Source organism: Pempheris klunzingeri, chromosome 22, assembly GCF_042242105.1.
Source record: "Pempheris klunzingeri isolate RE-2024b chromosome 22, fPemKlu1.hap1, whole genome shotgun sequence".
Classification (NCBI taxonomy): Eukaryota; Metazoa; Chordata; class Actinopteri; order Acropomatiformes; family Pempheridae; genus Pempheris; species Pempheris klunzingeri.
This window is the reverse complement of record NC_092033.1, coordinates 636,289-651,296: the sequence shown is the minus strand read 5'-3', so window position 1 is coordinate 651,296 and position 15,008 is coordinate 636,289. Positions and strand designations below refer to the sequence as shown.

At 48.4% G+C, this 15,008-nt stretch overlaps 1 protein-coding gene across 1 annotated transcript; it reads left to right on the top strand.

Moving 5' to 3' along the window:
* The first annotated feature begins 5,970 nt into the window (after positions 1–5,970).
* On the top strand, positions 5,971–14,665 carry dusp16 (dual specificity phosphatase 16). Its single transcript, XM_070854019.1, has 6 exons — positions 5,971–6,249; positions 7,640–7,778; positions 9,891–10,054; positions 10,605–10,764; positions 10,855–10,978; positions 11,615–14,665. Exons 1-6 carry the CDS (start codon positions 5,971–5,973, stop codon positions 12,720–12,722), a joined length of 1,974 nt encoding a protein of 657 aa, XP_070710120.1. The 3' UTR covers positions 12,723–14,665.
* The last annotated feature ends 343 nt before the right edge of the window (positions 14,666–15,008 follow it).

Genomic DNA, 15,008 nt, shown 5'->3' with positions numbered 1-15,008 from the left:
CGTCAAACACTCAGCGGATTCATTTACCGAGCCGCCGCTCCGGCTCATGTTTCCCACAGACCGGGTACAGAAGAAGGCGTCACTTCCTGGTCTGGTCAGTGGAGCCGATGCTGCAGGGCCTAAAACCAGTTCGTAAATCATGGTCCCGTTTAGAGGAAGATAGACCAGGGAGAGGGGAGGGGCTACCTGCTCACTGACCAATCAGAGACGGGCTTTGTGGAGTGAACGGCACGCCTGGCTCCAAAAAACCAAGATGGCGACGGCCAAAACGCCAAACTCAAGGCTTCAAAATGGCACCCACTGACCAGCAGGTGACATCAGTTTGGTGTACCTCCTCACTAATATTTCTTTTGTGGCAACATTAGCCCCCCATACAGTAACCTGTTTGAACGTCTTTATAAAAACGTTTAAGTATGGTGTACCACCTCTCTAATCTATTTGTTATTCTTATAATTTTAAATGTGGTGTACATCAAAAACAAATCTATTTTTTTTCCTAGTAGTATTAGTCTTCTATACATTAAACCTATTTGAACGTCTTTGTTAAACATGTTAAAGTGTGGCAGATCTCATTACTAATCTTTTTTTTTTCTGGCAGTGTCAGTCTTCCATACCTTGAACCTGTTTGAACATATTTATATAACTTGTTAAAATATGGCGGACCTCCTCAGTGATATATATTTTTCTGGCACTGTCAGTCTTCCATACAGAACATATTTATATAACATGTTGAAGTATGGCAGACCTCCTCAGTGATATATATTTTTCTGGCACTGTCAGTCTTCCATACTGAACATATTCATATAACTTGTTAAAATATCGCGGACCTCCTCAGTGATATATATTTTTCTGGCACTGTCAGTCTTCCATACTGAACATATTCATATAACATGTTGAAGTATGGCGGACCTCCTCAGTGATATATATTTTTCTGGCACCGTCAGTTTTCCATACTGAACATATTTATATAACATGTTGAAGTATGGCGGACCTCCTCAGTGATATATATTTTTCTGGCACCGTCAGTCTTCCATACTGAACATATTTATATAACTTGTTAAAATATGGCGGACCTCCTCAGTGATATATATTTTTCTGGCACTGTCAGTCTTCCATACCGAACATATTTATATAACTTGTTGAAGTATGGCGGACCTCCTCAGTGATATATATTTTTCTGGCACTGTCAGTCTTCCATACCTTTAACCTGTTTGAACGCCTTTATTTCCTGTCGGCTCAGTCTAAATGGCGCCTGCGCCTTTAAGCCGGAGTGGCGCTCCGATGACGCCATGCTTTTATTTTTATCGCGGTGACCTCATCTCTTACGGCAGCCGGAGGACTTCACCGACTCTCCGCCGTCTCCTCCGCCGCTCCTGCTCCGCCGCCCGTGTTCTCTGTCCCCGGTAAAGACCGCCGCCTCCCCGGTAACGGGAGCTCCAGCCGGCCGCCGTCCGGACTTCAGACGTCGAGTTTTCCAGCGGTGAGTTTTACCGAAATCTGGTGTGAAAGTCTGAAGCAGCATCTGGTGAAGTTCCGTTAACGGGCCTAAAGTTACAGCTTAACGTCAGTCCGGGAGCGAGAGTTCAGCACGACGGTAACGGCGTTTAACGACGGCGGGAAGCAGCTTTAGTCGGCTGTTTTTAGGGGAAGTGTGAGGCCCGGCGGGCAGTCGGTCGGTAACACCGACACACACCGACAAAATGTCAGAGAAGAGCGAGCGAACGTTAAAAATGTCGCCCAAACACGTTCACAGGTCTTTTTTCCACTGATTCACCGTCTGCTCAACTTTTTATCAGCTGACATCACAGCCACAGTCCGCTGCCCCCTGAAGTGATGCCAGACCTCATTGAAATAAAGGCTGTTTTTAGGAGCCGTGAGCCCCTCCGGTCCTCTTCACTTGGTCCCGTGTGTTCAAACTAAAGTCCCGGACATCAGCAGAAGAGCGCAGTTTCCGTGCAGAAGTTGAGTCAAACTCATCTTTCACACTTATTGACACTCATTAAATACAGTTTACCGAAACCTGCAGCCCACATTTCCATTAATTCCCCACTCACACAGTGCCAGACCTCATTCAAATAAAGGCAGTTTTTAGTAGATCCCGTTTGATCAGTTTGTACAGCTGATATATTAGAACATGGATCTTCCTGTAGATATACAACACCTTAAATACTGTTTATCAGCTGACAGTAAACCTGTGAATAATGCCAAACCTCATGCAGATAACAAGTTTTTACTGGCTGTTATTTCTGATCAGTTTGTTCTGCCTGATATTATGGATTGATGGACAGATTACCGCCTTTAAACACATCTTTTAAATGTATTTTTACTCATTACATACAGTTTGCACACTTTTTATCAGCAGACATCAAAGTGAAAGCCGACAGTGCTCCTTAGATAACACCAGACCTCATTCAAATAAAGGCTGTTTATAGAGGCTGTAAGCCCTTTGAGTTTTGATTAGTACTGTCTGTTATAACTACTATCATGGACAGTAGAAATATATAGATAGATAGATATACTATAGATATGCATGACATTCACTCATTACATCCTGTTTACATAACTTCTTATCAGCTGACATCAAAGTTAAAGCAAACATCTCCATTTATACCACCTTAAATGATGCCAAACCTCATTGAAATAACAACAGTTTTTAGCAGCTGTGAGCCCCTTCATTTTAATCACCTTCTAATGTCCTGTATGTTATATATATTTATATTTAATCAGTAGAAACCATTTACATAACTTTTTATCAGCTGACATCAAAGTTAAACCCTACATTTCCATTAATACCGCCTTAAATGATACCAAACCTCATTGAAATAATATTTATCACTAAAACAAACCTCCACATGTTCGAGCAGCTTGTCACATCTGTTCTAACTATTATAAAGGACATCAGAGGAAACATAGATTTACTCATTCATGCAGAAGTTGACCCAAACTCTTCATACAGCTGATTTTAAAGTTAGATCTCAGATTTCCATTGATTCCTCCTTAAATAGAGTTTTTAGTAGATGGGCAAAACCTGACTTTGTCATCATGTTTTGATGTCACCTTAAACAACCCCTCAGATCACTGTTATATGTAATGATAATGATGGACTCTATACCAGCTGACGTAATGCCAAACCTCATTGAAATAATAGCTGTTTTAGAAGATGCTACACATGTTACTTACTGCTAACAAACCTCTTCATTTTTGATCACTGTTCAAAATAGACAACCAATATTTGAGCTGAAAATGTCGCCCCGGTTGACTCAAACTCATCTTTTACAGTTTTTAGTGGATGCGTCCCCTTCATTTATAAAAACTCAGTAACACAAACACACTGACTGGCAGCAGCTCTAAAATCAGTGTTTTAGTGAATGTAGTCTGGTGTGTGTGCTGTTTGTGGTTAAACCAAAAGGATCTTCCAGGTCTCTCTCTGTAGGGATCCTTTCCATGATGCTGTCACACACTTAGAATAACACTCTGAGCCTGTCAGTGGATCAAACAAGCTCTTTTAGTGGACCTACTGTGATCAGGTGCAGTTGTCCCAAAGGATCACGTTGCAGCCATTGCAGCCCGTTTGGTGTCTGCTGGCTGAGGTGATCTACTGGACCAGTTCCAACACTTTTACTACCTACCAGTCACTCACACACCAGGATGTGAGCAGAGAGGGTTAGAAACAGCAGAGTTGCCCTTTAATGACCCAATAATAAACACGTGCACCATGAACAAACAGACCGACTCTCTACAACAACCCTGAACATCACATGAATAAATACAAATTTAAAATATCTGAATTAAAGACGTTCATGTGGTTGAATGATTCACATCAGTAAATTCAGTAAAGATGTTTTATCTTGGAAGATGGAAAAGAAGCGTGTAAAGTCATAAAAGTAGTTGTTTTCACTTCCTCCAGCAGCGGTGACTTCACTGTAGTTTGGCCGTCGTCAGGTGGAGTGTGTGTTTGTCAGGTGGTGTGTTCCCGGGCTGTGATTGGACGGCTGCTGCTCGTGACTAACTGGCTTTTTATTGTATCCTGTGATTTTATTCTGGGCTCATTGAGGAAGTCGGCGTCGGGCTCTGAAGACTGATGGGTTTGTTTTTCCCCGCGAGCAGATTTAAAGGGTCGCTCTGATAACGGAGGCGTTTTAAAGTGTGTGGCGGCGGTCAGGTGGGTCACACCTGCAGCTCCGGGACGGGAAGTTCACGAGGTCCCAGGTGGACTAAAAGTATCAGGTGTTTATGGACCGGACCCTTCAGGGAGCTTTTCCTCTGTTTGCTACCGCCAACAGGAAGTGATGTGGGTCGGCTGGCGGTTGCTATAGCAACGCCACCTCCGCAGGACGTTCACGCCGAGTGAAGCCTCGACGCTCCGTCGGCCATTTTGTCCGATTCTGTTCTGCTTCAACCTTCTACACCTGATTAGCAGAGCAGCGTTACCACGGTAACAACAATATAGGACGGCCAGGTGGGCTCAGTGGGCGGGACCATCGGCCTGCTGACGGGCTGGAGGAGGTCACATGATCAGCAGATAGCCTTATGACATCATAAAGGGAGCTGAATCTAAACGGTGTGTTTTCATAGACGGACTGACGGAGCTAACTTCCTGTTAGCCCTTTGCTAACTTCCTGTTAGCCCTTTGCTAACTTGACTGAGCCGGTGAGAAAACAGATCTATGGAGCACATTTCTATCAGAATAATGTGTCTGAGAGACGAGCGCCGCCTCACCTGTCTGACTGTGATGTCAGCGAGGGGTTAAAGTCCTCTGATTGGCTGCTGTCCCAGCTGACTCATCAACCTTTGGTCTGAGTCTGCAGGCGAGACGAACACACCTGACACCTGACGAGGAAGCGGCCCGACCACCTCGTCTGGTCCTCACTGCGGGAGGGAAAACAGCCGAGAGAGTTCAATGGTTATTTTCTACCAGCGACACTTTTTCTTTAGTGTGTGTGTGTGTGTGTGTGTGTGTGTGTGTGTGTGTGTGTGTGTGTGTGTGTGTGTGTGTGTGTGTGTGTGTGTGTGTGTGTGTGTGTGTGTGTGTGTGTGTGTGTGTGTGTGTGTGTGTGTGTGTGTGTGTGTTGATTCTTATCGATCAGCCTCTGTGACTTTATGCTAAATGGATCAAGCAGACTGACTCAGATGAACCAGACTTCATACAAAATATCCCTCATTTAAGAAACGAAACGAAGACAGAAGAGAGAAAAGTGACTTTACCTTTGAGTAACCAGATGGTTCAGACAGACCGGAGGGGTCACCGCCGTCCAGTTGAGGGTTACTAGGCAACGCAAATGACCGGCCGCACGCCACGAGGTCGACGTCTAAACATTTATTTAATCATTAGAGATGTTAATGGACTTCCTGAAGCGCAGCCGGAGCCAAACCTCACCGTGTGTTTGTTGTGTCCCAGAGTCTGAGAGCACCTCGGCATGAAGACGGGGATCAAGGTGCAGTGTGATGTCAGCGGCGCTCGGCCCCGGAGAAAAGACGCCTTTTGTTTCACGCCTGCTGGGGTGTGAATGAGGACCCCCCCCCCCCCCCCCCAACACCATCACACCCCCTCGTCGGCCTGCACGCCACTAAAAGATTCAACACTCACAGAAACACACACTTTAACCCCCACACACACACACAGGGATAGATAGAGGGGTTTAGTGGGGCCTCTCTCCCTCCCTCCCTCCCTCCCCTCCCTCTCTCTCTCTCTCTCCCTCCTTCTCTCTCTCTCTCTCTCTCTCTCTCGTCCCGTTTTTTTTTTTTTTGCGGGCTGCCAAACGCCATCGGGATGACATCATACCCGGCCGACACAATGGAGCTCTTCATCCTCTGAGGTTCCTCGCCAGGCTGCGTCACTGCGCTGGACCGCCGGCCCAGGAGGACGAGGAGGAGGAGGAGGAAGGGGAGACGAAGGGGGGGAGGAGGACTACGAAGCGGGAGGGGGGTGGGGGGGGTGGGAGGGAAGGGAGGGGAGGGGAAGTAGTCTGACATGTCGGAGCATCCTGTGGGACCGGGATCATGGTCCAAGTCTGGGTCCGGGACGCCGAGGCCGGCGGCGGTGCGGCCCATCGGGGCGGAGGCTCTGGTGGCCCTGCTGGAGGGGGGGCTGGACCGGGTGGTGCTGATTGACAGCCGGTCCTTCGTGGACTACAACGCCGCGCACATCCTGGAGGCGGTGAACGTGAACTGCTCCAAGCTGATGAAGAGGAGGCTGCAGCAGGACAAAGTCCAGATCGCAGAGCTGCTGCAGCACTCGGCCAAGAAGAAGGTAAGGGTCGAGGGTCACCTGGGGGCGGGGGGGCGCAGGTGCATGCAGGTGTGACGACAACAGGAAGTGGGTTCCTATAGTTTGTCAGCAGCTGCAGTAGAGACTCTCAGCTTGTGGAGGAGACTGAGATACTTTAAAACACTCAGAGATTAATTAATGTAGTTTGATTTAAAACTCTTCCTCCTCCTCCTCCTCCTCCTCACTGTGTGAACCTTGACCCCATAGACATGGAGCTCATGTTTAATCCTTCAGATTAACTTCCTCCTCCAGAGGACGTCATCATTTCTGACGTCCCTCCAGAATAAAGCTCCAGAAAACAGAGGCTGCAGAACCTCATAGAGAACCTGTCTGTTTTTAAGGTTCCTTCAGTCTCACTGATCCACTGAGAGACTGAACATCCAGGGGTTCATCCTCTGCAGACAGGAGCTGCTGTCTGCTGGTTCATCTCACAGTGTGTGACAGCATCATGGAAAGGATCCCTACAGAGAGAGACCTGGAAGATCCTTTTGGTTTAACCACAAACAGCACACACACCAGACTACATTCACTAAAACAGGGATTTTAGAGAACAGGACACAGGAGCTGCTGTTCTGCTGCTGGCTGAATGAGGTCAGTTTGTTTGTGTTCTTGTGTGACTTTGGTGTTTTTAAAGGACCAGTTCAGATCAACACAACATGTTGTGTAACACACAACAACACAAACACACTGACTGATGGAGGCAGCAGCAGAGCAGCAGCTCCTGTGTTCTGCTCTCTAAAATCCCTGTTTTAGTGAATGTAGTCTGGTGTGTGTGCAGAGAGCGATATAACGGCTGTTTGTGGTTAAACCAAAAGGATCTTCCAGGTCTCTCTCTGCAGGGATCCTTTCCATTTAGTCACAAACAATAAATAACAGTGGACAGAATGATCGTGTGACAAAGTTTAGTTTGTGTGCTGTAGTTTTGAACCTGACCTCCAGTCTGTATTTAAACCTCTGAGGCTCCTCCTCTGAACGTGGGCAGCTGACCTCAGAACAACTGTATATTTATATTTATATTTAACAAAGAGCGTCTGCGAGCTGCGCGGGGCCACTCCTCCCTTTTTGTGGTATCGTGTTAAACTGGAATAAGAGTTTTAAGGAAGCTCGGCCGCCCGTTTTATTACTGAGGCGACATTTTCCTTCTGATTATGAGCTGTAATCAATTCTGTGAGCGGCCCCGGACACCAAGGAGAGTTTCACCGAGAGAGAACGAGCCGCAGAGCAGCCAGACCGCCGTGGTTTAGTCTGTGTGGTCAGCTGAGGGGGAACCACCATAATACTGATACCACCTTAACACTGACTGTACTACATCTGTGTACTCGTCTGTAGTATTATCCTGTGTAACAGTAAACTGTGTGTGTGTGTGCTGCAGTTGGAGCTGCAGGCCGATCAGGAAGTCGTCGTGTACGATCAGAGCTCCTCAGATCCGGCTGCTCTCAGCTCTGAGTCCTTCCTCAGCGTCCTGCTGGTCAAACTGGAGAGGAGCTTCCCCTCCGTACACCTGCTGTCAGGTGAGTCTGCAGAAAAAGATCGACATCAGTTCAAGTGGACGATATATTTAGGATATATTCACCACTTTATCGTGCCGTTCTGACGGAACTGAGGCTGTTATATCGCTCTCTTTAAACCTACCAGACTCCATTGACAAAAGCAGTAATTTTAGCTCAGAACACAGGCGTTGCTGATCTACAGCTGCCTTGATCCTTTTTGTGTTTTGTGTGATTTAAAGGTTTAGTTCAGATCTGAGCTAACCCTTTTAAAACACCAAGCTCACATAATAGCACAAACAAAACTACCTGATCGAGGCGGCCGTAGATCAGCACCTCCTGTGTTCTATGAGCTAAAATTACTGCTTTTGTCAATGGAGTCTGGTGGCTGTGAAGAGAGCATGGAAAAAGAGGGATGGACTTCAGTTCCCCGTCTAATGAGCTGTCTGACGGCGATGAGAGGAGGAAAAAAGGTGAAAAACTGTAGGTTGGACTTTTTAAGGAGGCTAATCAGTTTTCCTGCCCCCCCCCCCCCCCCCCCCCCCCCGACCCCCATCCACAGCAGTACATTGCTCAGTGTCTGTGCCGGCCGCCATCCACTGTATTAATCTACTGACTACGGAGCAGTCAGAGCTGAACCTGCCCTCTGATAACACGAACTGTCCCTTTAATACTACTTGGTAACAATAAGTCCAAAGCCGGCGTCCCTGCTGCTGTTGGGTCTCAGTTTCAGCTCGGTCACTGGTGATAAAGCATTTATTAGTGTGACCGGCAGGCGGGTCGACTGCAGACGTCCTCCCTTCTTTCCACTGAGGCTGACGTTATGTAACCATGATGTAATGCTGCCCTGACGACTCCACCCTCAAGCTTAAAAAAACACAAAGACTTCTGGGCTTCCCAAAATCACTCGGTCAAAGGTTTAACAGTTACACAACAACAGCTCGTATCTGCGGCGAATAAACGGCTGATGATAAAGAGACTTTAACAGGAAGCTTTAAAGGGAAGTTTGGGGAGAGAGAGAGTCTGCAAACAACAACAGAACCTAAACCAATAAAAAGAAGTTACAAACTGGAGATCTGTCCCAGTAATTTGGATCAAATATTAACCACAAACACACACAAGCTGTAGTCTCTCTCTCTCTCACACCGTCCCCAACAGATGCACTGTTTCCTCCTGTTAGGAGCAGCAGAGATTTACCTGATACTTGGAAAGAGAAGGTAGATAAGAGGCGTACGAGAGAAAAGACAAAAACAGATGAAGGGAACTGTTGACTGCTGCCGCCCATCACCAAATTAAATAAACGAATCGTGGACTTTTATGTTTTGTTTGTTTGTTTTTAGTGACACCAGTGGCCGCTCAGTGAACTGCAGTTACATCCTGGTACTTGCTCTCCGTAGGTGCGACCGAGCGTCCTGGTCATCAGCCGAAACCGTGACGACACGAGTTTGATTTCATGTGGAACTAGCTCGCTAACTTTACAAAGCAACCAACGCTTCATCCGTGCTGTGTAGCTAAGTTACAGCTAGCAGGCTAACCTTAGCTTAGCTTAGGTTACAGTTAGCTAGTTGGCCGCCCCTGCCTTTGCATTGCTCTTTATCCCGTTTCATCATTTATTGTTGGCTAAAATCAATGATTGGCATCATGGATCGTGTTAGCTGGTGAAGTCATTTGGCGAGCTAGCAGCTAGCATGTACGCTCAGACAGTGTTTAGCTAGCGACGAACGTTAGCTAGCAGCCAAACAAAAGTCCTTCCATGAATCAAACATCCTGCTGATGTTGACGCTAGTTTTACTTCGACCAGATGAAACTTCTTTTGTGATTCTGTGTTTTCTGGAGCTCTGCAGCTTCTCGTCCGATCGAACGAGCTCGCCGTCCGTCAGAGGGTAGCGGGCTGCATCGGCCAATCGGGAATCAAACATTCCTGATTGATTACTTAGTGAGGTCACTCTGTGTCCAGTCAGTCAGAAGATAGATGTAAACTTGTTTCACTGAGAGAAGGAAATGATGGTTTCACAGAGCTCGTCTGTGACGGCGAAGGCCACAGAAACATGGCAACAGTCCAGATGTGAGGACTGGGGGGGGTCATCCTCTCCTGTTGGTTCCCAGACTGACCTGAGCCCGTTTCCTTCCTCCCAGGTGGTTTCTCTCAGTTCTCCCACCTGTTTCCTGGTCTGTGTGAGGGGAAGTCCTCTCTGGTTCCCTCCTGCATCTCTCAGCCCTGCCTGCCGGTCGCCAACGTGGGACCGACCCGCATCCTGCCTCACCTGTACCTGGGCTGCCAGAGAGACGTCCTGAACAAGGTACCAGAGAGTCTGCTGAGCACCAGTAGCACCAGTAACACCAGTAACACCAGTAGCACCAGTAGCACCAGTAGCACCAGTAACAGCAGTAACACCAGTAGCACCAGTAACACCAGTAGCACCAGTAGCACCAGTAACACCAGTAGCACCAGTAGCACCAGTAGCACCAGTAGCACCAGTAGCACCAGTAACAGCAGTAACACCAGTAGCACCAGCAGCACCACTAGTACCACTAGTACCACTAGTACCAGTTGCACCAGTTGCACCAGTTGCACCAGTTGCACCAGTAGCACCAGTAGCACCAGTAGCACCACTAGTACCAGTTGCACCAGCAGCACCAGTAACACCAGCAGCACCAGTAGTACCACTAGCACCAGTACGAATGTATAATTAGACTTATGTGAGTGAATCTGTTGCCCCAGTGCATGCTGGGAGGGCTCCCAACACACCTACCTGATGTGGAAGCCACATGATCACATGATCATCTCTCAGCCAATCAGATCCATGTGTGTCCATCGCTGTGCGGTGACCAGACTTCCTCTCTGTCCAGGACCTGATGCAGCAGAACGACATCGTCTACGTCCTGAACGCCAGTAACACCTGCCCCAAACCGGACTTCATCCCAGAGACCCACTTCCTGCGGGTCCCCGTCAACGACTCGTTCTGTGAGAAGATCCTGCCCTGGCTGGACAGATCGGTGGAGTTCATAGGTCAGACTGCCGCCGTGTGTTTGAGGGGAATGCTCCTTTACTCCCTGTGTAGCGCTGGCAGGTATAAACTGGCTCTTCTGGGTGTTTCAGAGAAGGCCAAAGCCTCCAACGCCCGCGTCCTGGTCCACTGTCTGGCCGGGATCTCCCGCTCGGCCACCATCGCCATCGCCTACATCATGAAGAGGATGGACATGTCGCTGGACGAGGCGTACAGGTGAGCCCCGAAAAACACCGGTCACATGGTACATGACACCGTAGCACCTGGTCTACCTGACTCCAGGTCCCTGACGCCTTCAGCAGGGCTGGAAGAACCCTGAAGAGCCTTAAAGCTAAACCGACAGCTAATGTCAGCACGCCTAACCCTAACGTTAGCTTCAGGCGTGCTAACATTAGCTTCAGGCGTGCTAACGTTAGCTGCAGGGTTGCTAACTTGGTGTTTACTCAGGTGAACTTGCCGACAGCTTTGAAAGGTGTCTGACCAAGATGCTCTCAGGTACCGAAATCTGATTTTACTTTTATTGGTACCAACTGAATGACTTCAGTACCATCGAGTACAGATCAGCGTTAAATCAGAGTTCGCTGCCCTGAAAGTCTGCAAAGTACCTTCATATCTGATTTTCCTCTCTGTGGATCAGAAACCCCAGAAACACTGAATCCTACGTTTCCCATCATGCTCCTGGTGTCAGAGCCTCCCAGGATGTTTGTACTTATTATTTCAGAGCTCAGAGTCTCTGAACCTTCTGATCAATCGTCCTCGGCATCGCTGTTAATTACAGACGCTCGTCATGAGTCGCACTAATGCCGGTTCTCCGTGTTCTCTGTGTTCTCCGTGTTCTCCGTGTTCCTGCAGGTTTGTGAAGGAGAAGCGGCCGACCATCTCTCCCAACTTTAACTTCCTGGGTCAGCTGCTGGACTTTGAGAAGAAGATAAAAAGTCCTCCAGGTACTGAAGCTAAACCGACGTCCCTCCATCATCCGGAGCCCGGCGGCGAGGTCTCGGCTCGGCCCGAGGACCCGCCGCCCGCCGCCCGTCGGGAGGCGCCCGCCGGCCCCGGCCCGGCTCTCCTGGAGCCCCTCACCCTGCCCTGCGTGCTGGCCGACGCCTCCGAGGAGCGGCTGCTGGCTCAGGCTCTGAGCGGCCTGCAGCTGGCCGACGGCCCCGAGGACAACGCCAGACTGAAGCGCTCCTTCTCTCTGGACATCAAGTCGTACGGCGAGCAGGGCGGCGGCGCTCCTCACCGGGTGTTCGTCCCTCACGGAGGATCCGGGGACGCGGGCGAGTACTACAAACCGTCTGGCTTCAAAGAGCCGACCAGTAAACCGTGCCAGTTCTCGCCGGTGGAGGAGGTGTCGGAGCAGTCGACCCCGGAGCGGAGCCCCGACAAGGAGGAGGCCGACGCCCCGGAGCCGGTCGCCCTGCCGACGCCCTCCGGCGGCTTCGCCAAACCTCCGCCCGCGGCCCCGGCCTGCTCGCACCAGCTGCACCGCAGCGGCAGCATGGAGGAGAAGGCCACCAGCTTCCTGTTCGGCCTCTCCCGCAGCCAGCAGCACCTCGCCAAACCGGGATGCGGCGGCGCCCTGAAAGGGTGGCACTCGGACATCCTGCTGGGCCCCGTCACCGTCTCCACCTCCTCTCTGGGCGGCGGTTGGTACCTCTCCTCCGACTCCACGCGCTTCTACTCCACCTCGGCCATCTTGAGCGGCGGCAGCTTCGCGGCGTTCGGCTGCGGCCACGGCCTGGAGGCGGTGCGGCGGCGCAGCCGGCAGAGGACGGGCGACCGAGGGGACTCGAGGAGGAGCTGGCACGAGGAGAGCAGCTTCGAGAAGCAGCTGAAGAGACGCAGCTGCCAGATGGAGTTCGGGGACGGGATGGCGGACAGCCGGTCCAGAGAGGAGATGGGGAAGGTGGGCAGCCAGTCGAGCTTCTCCGGCAGCATGGAGGTCATCGAGGTGTCCTGAGAGCGACCAGACCGCCGGAGACGTTCGGCCGCAGCCAGTCCACGAGGACTCGACTGACGCCTCGACGTCGTGGAGAGTTAACGTGCAGCACACATCGGCGGAGCGCTCGGAGGAGAACAGAGTTCAGACACAAATATCAAACGATGTCAGCAGCAGACTAGACAGTGTTGCATTATGGGTTGTTTTTAGCTGTTGAGTTGCCAGGCAACAGTCCTGAAAACTGTTTTGTGGTTTGGAAGCTTTGGTTTGTTCGCCGAAGTCCTCTGAGCTCTGACGACACGAGCTCTCACACTTTCCTCCTTTTTCTCGCCTGTTTTTCAGCTTCAGCGTTTGACCGACTGCCACCAGTTACCGTACGGCACGGAGTTTCAAAATAAGAGCAGCAAGGAAGGAGATTCACACTTGTTTGCGTTGTACACATTAGCAAACTAAGCTAGGCTGCTATTAGCTAGTGAGCTAAGCTAATTTACTTCCTGGCTACGCTAACGCTGAAGCGAACGTGACCTTGATACGTTGATAATGTGCCAACGTTACTTTAACATCAGTAGATTGTACATTGATGAGCTCATGGCGCCCTCTGGTGGCGTTCATGACTTGGGACCTGTTGTTGAGGTCGTGGAAGTTGATTATTCGGTGGACGGTCAGTTTTAGTCGTACAGAGTTTACGTGCGCTCGTTAGCGTTGCTGGTTTCAGCAGCGTTACCTAGCAACGGTGTCCTCTCGACCTAACCACGTGAACACAGAGCGTATCGCGATCACGACTTCCTGCGTCGTAACCACGGCGTTTTCACGGTTCTGACGTCACCGGACTCTAAACCGAGCGTCTCCGCTCTGCGCGACGGCGTATCTGTGATTTTGTGCTTAAGATAAACCTCTTGGTTACCACGGCAACGGTCGAGGCTTTGAAGCGTTTAAAGGAGTTTGGCGATCAAACGGAAACGGCTCGTTGTGACGACACGTTAAAACGAGTCACAGGTACCTTAAGTGTTTTTCCTTACTTAAGAAGTAACTTAAGGCTTTCTGTGCATCTGTTTAAGGGTTCCCTTAAGTTTTAAAGAACATTTTAAGGAGATTACTTAAGTGTGTTCTGTGCAACTGATTTTATTTTAAGGAAACTTGGATTTAAACTTTTAAACTTAAGGTCTTTTGTGCAGCAGTTTGAGGAATTCTTTAAATATTAAACCAAGATCAAGAGAAATCCTTAAATATATAAGTGAACATTTTAAGGAAAGCTGAAGGAGAATACTTAACTTTAAGGTAACCTCTGATTTGATTGAATATCTTAGTTTAAGATCTTTTGTGCAGCTGTTTAAGGGATTCTTTAAGTGTGAGACCAAGAAAAGAAGAAAACCTTAAATATGTAAATAAACAACAGATTTAATTAAGGAAACATCTTAACTCTGATTCTAATGAACATCTTAACTTAAAGTGTTTTTTGTTTTGATTTGATTTTAAGGGATTCCTTAAGTAAAAGACCAAGATAAGGAGAAAACCTTAAATATGTAAGTGAAGGTTTTAAGGAGAAAACTTAAGGGTGTTTTGTTCACCAGGATTTTATTTTAAAAACCCTTAACTCTGACTTTAAGGAGCGTCTTAAGTTAAGGTGTTCTGTCCGACCCGGTGTGTGCTGCTGGAAACTGAACCGCTGACGGACTCTGAGCCTCCCAAAGCTTCGTTCTGGTTCGTGGTGGCGAGCGTCTGGACCTTCGCCACCTTCAGACGCCACGGCGACCACGATGATGAAGATGATGATGATGATGATGGTGGTGATGAAGACTTTGTTTTTCTGACTTAAACTGAAGCCTGTTGACGTTGAACTGGACCCTAAAGACCCTCCGTGGCCCCCCACAGGTGGACACGTCACCTGTGGGGGGGCAGAGACAGACTGGGGGGGTCTTCATGTTCATGTTGATGATGAAGCAGTAAAAAAAAATCAGTCACAAGTTTCTGAGTTTGTGTTTTTAAAGGAATAATCCGCCAAACACACCTGAGAGTCAATAAAACAGAAAATAATGAAACTAACTAATTTAATTTAAAAATTAAAAAAATAAGAGGATTAAAAGTAAAAATTAATAACAAATTTAAAGATAAAGAAATAAAATATTACAATAATAATTAAAAAAATAAATTTAAATAACAAATAAATGTAATAAATAATTCTAAAGAAATGTAAGGATTAAAAATAACCTCACTGATATTATCACTAAAAGTAATAATGAACTTGTAAATAAAAACAATAAATGTAGATCTGTATTGGCAGCAGCAGTCTTCCATACACAAACCTCA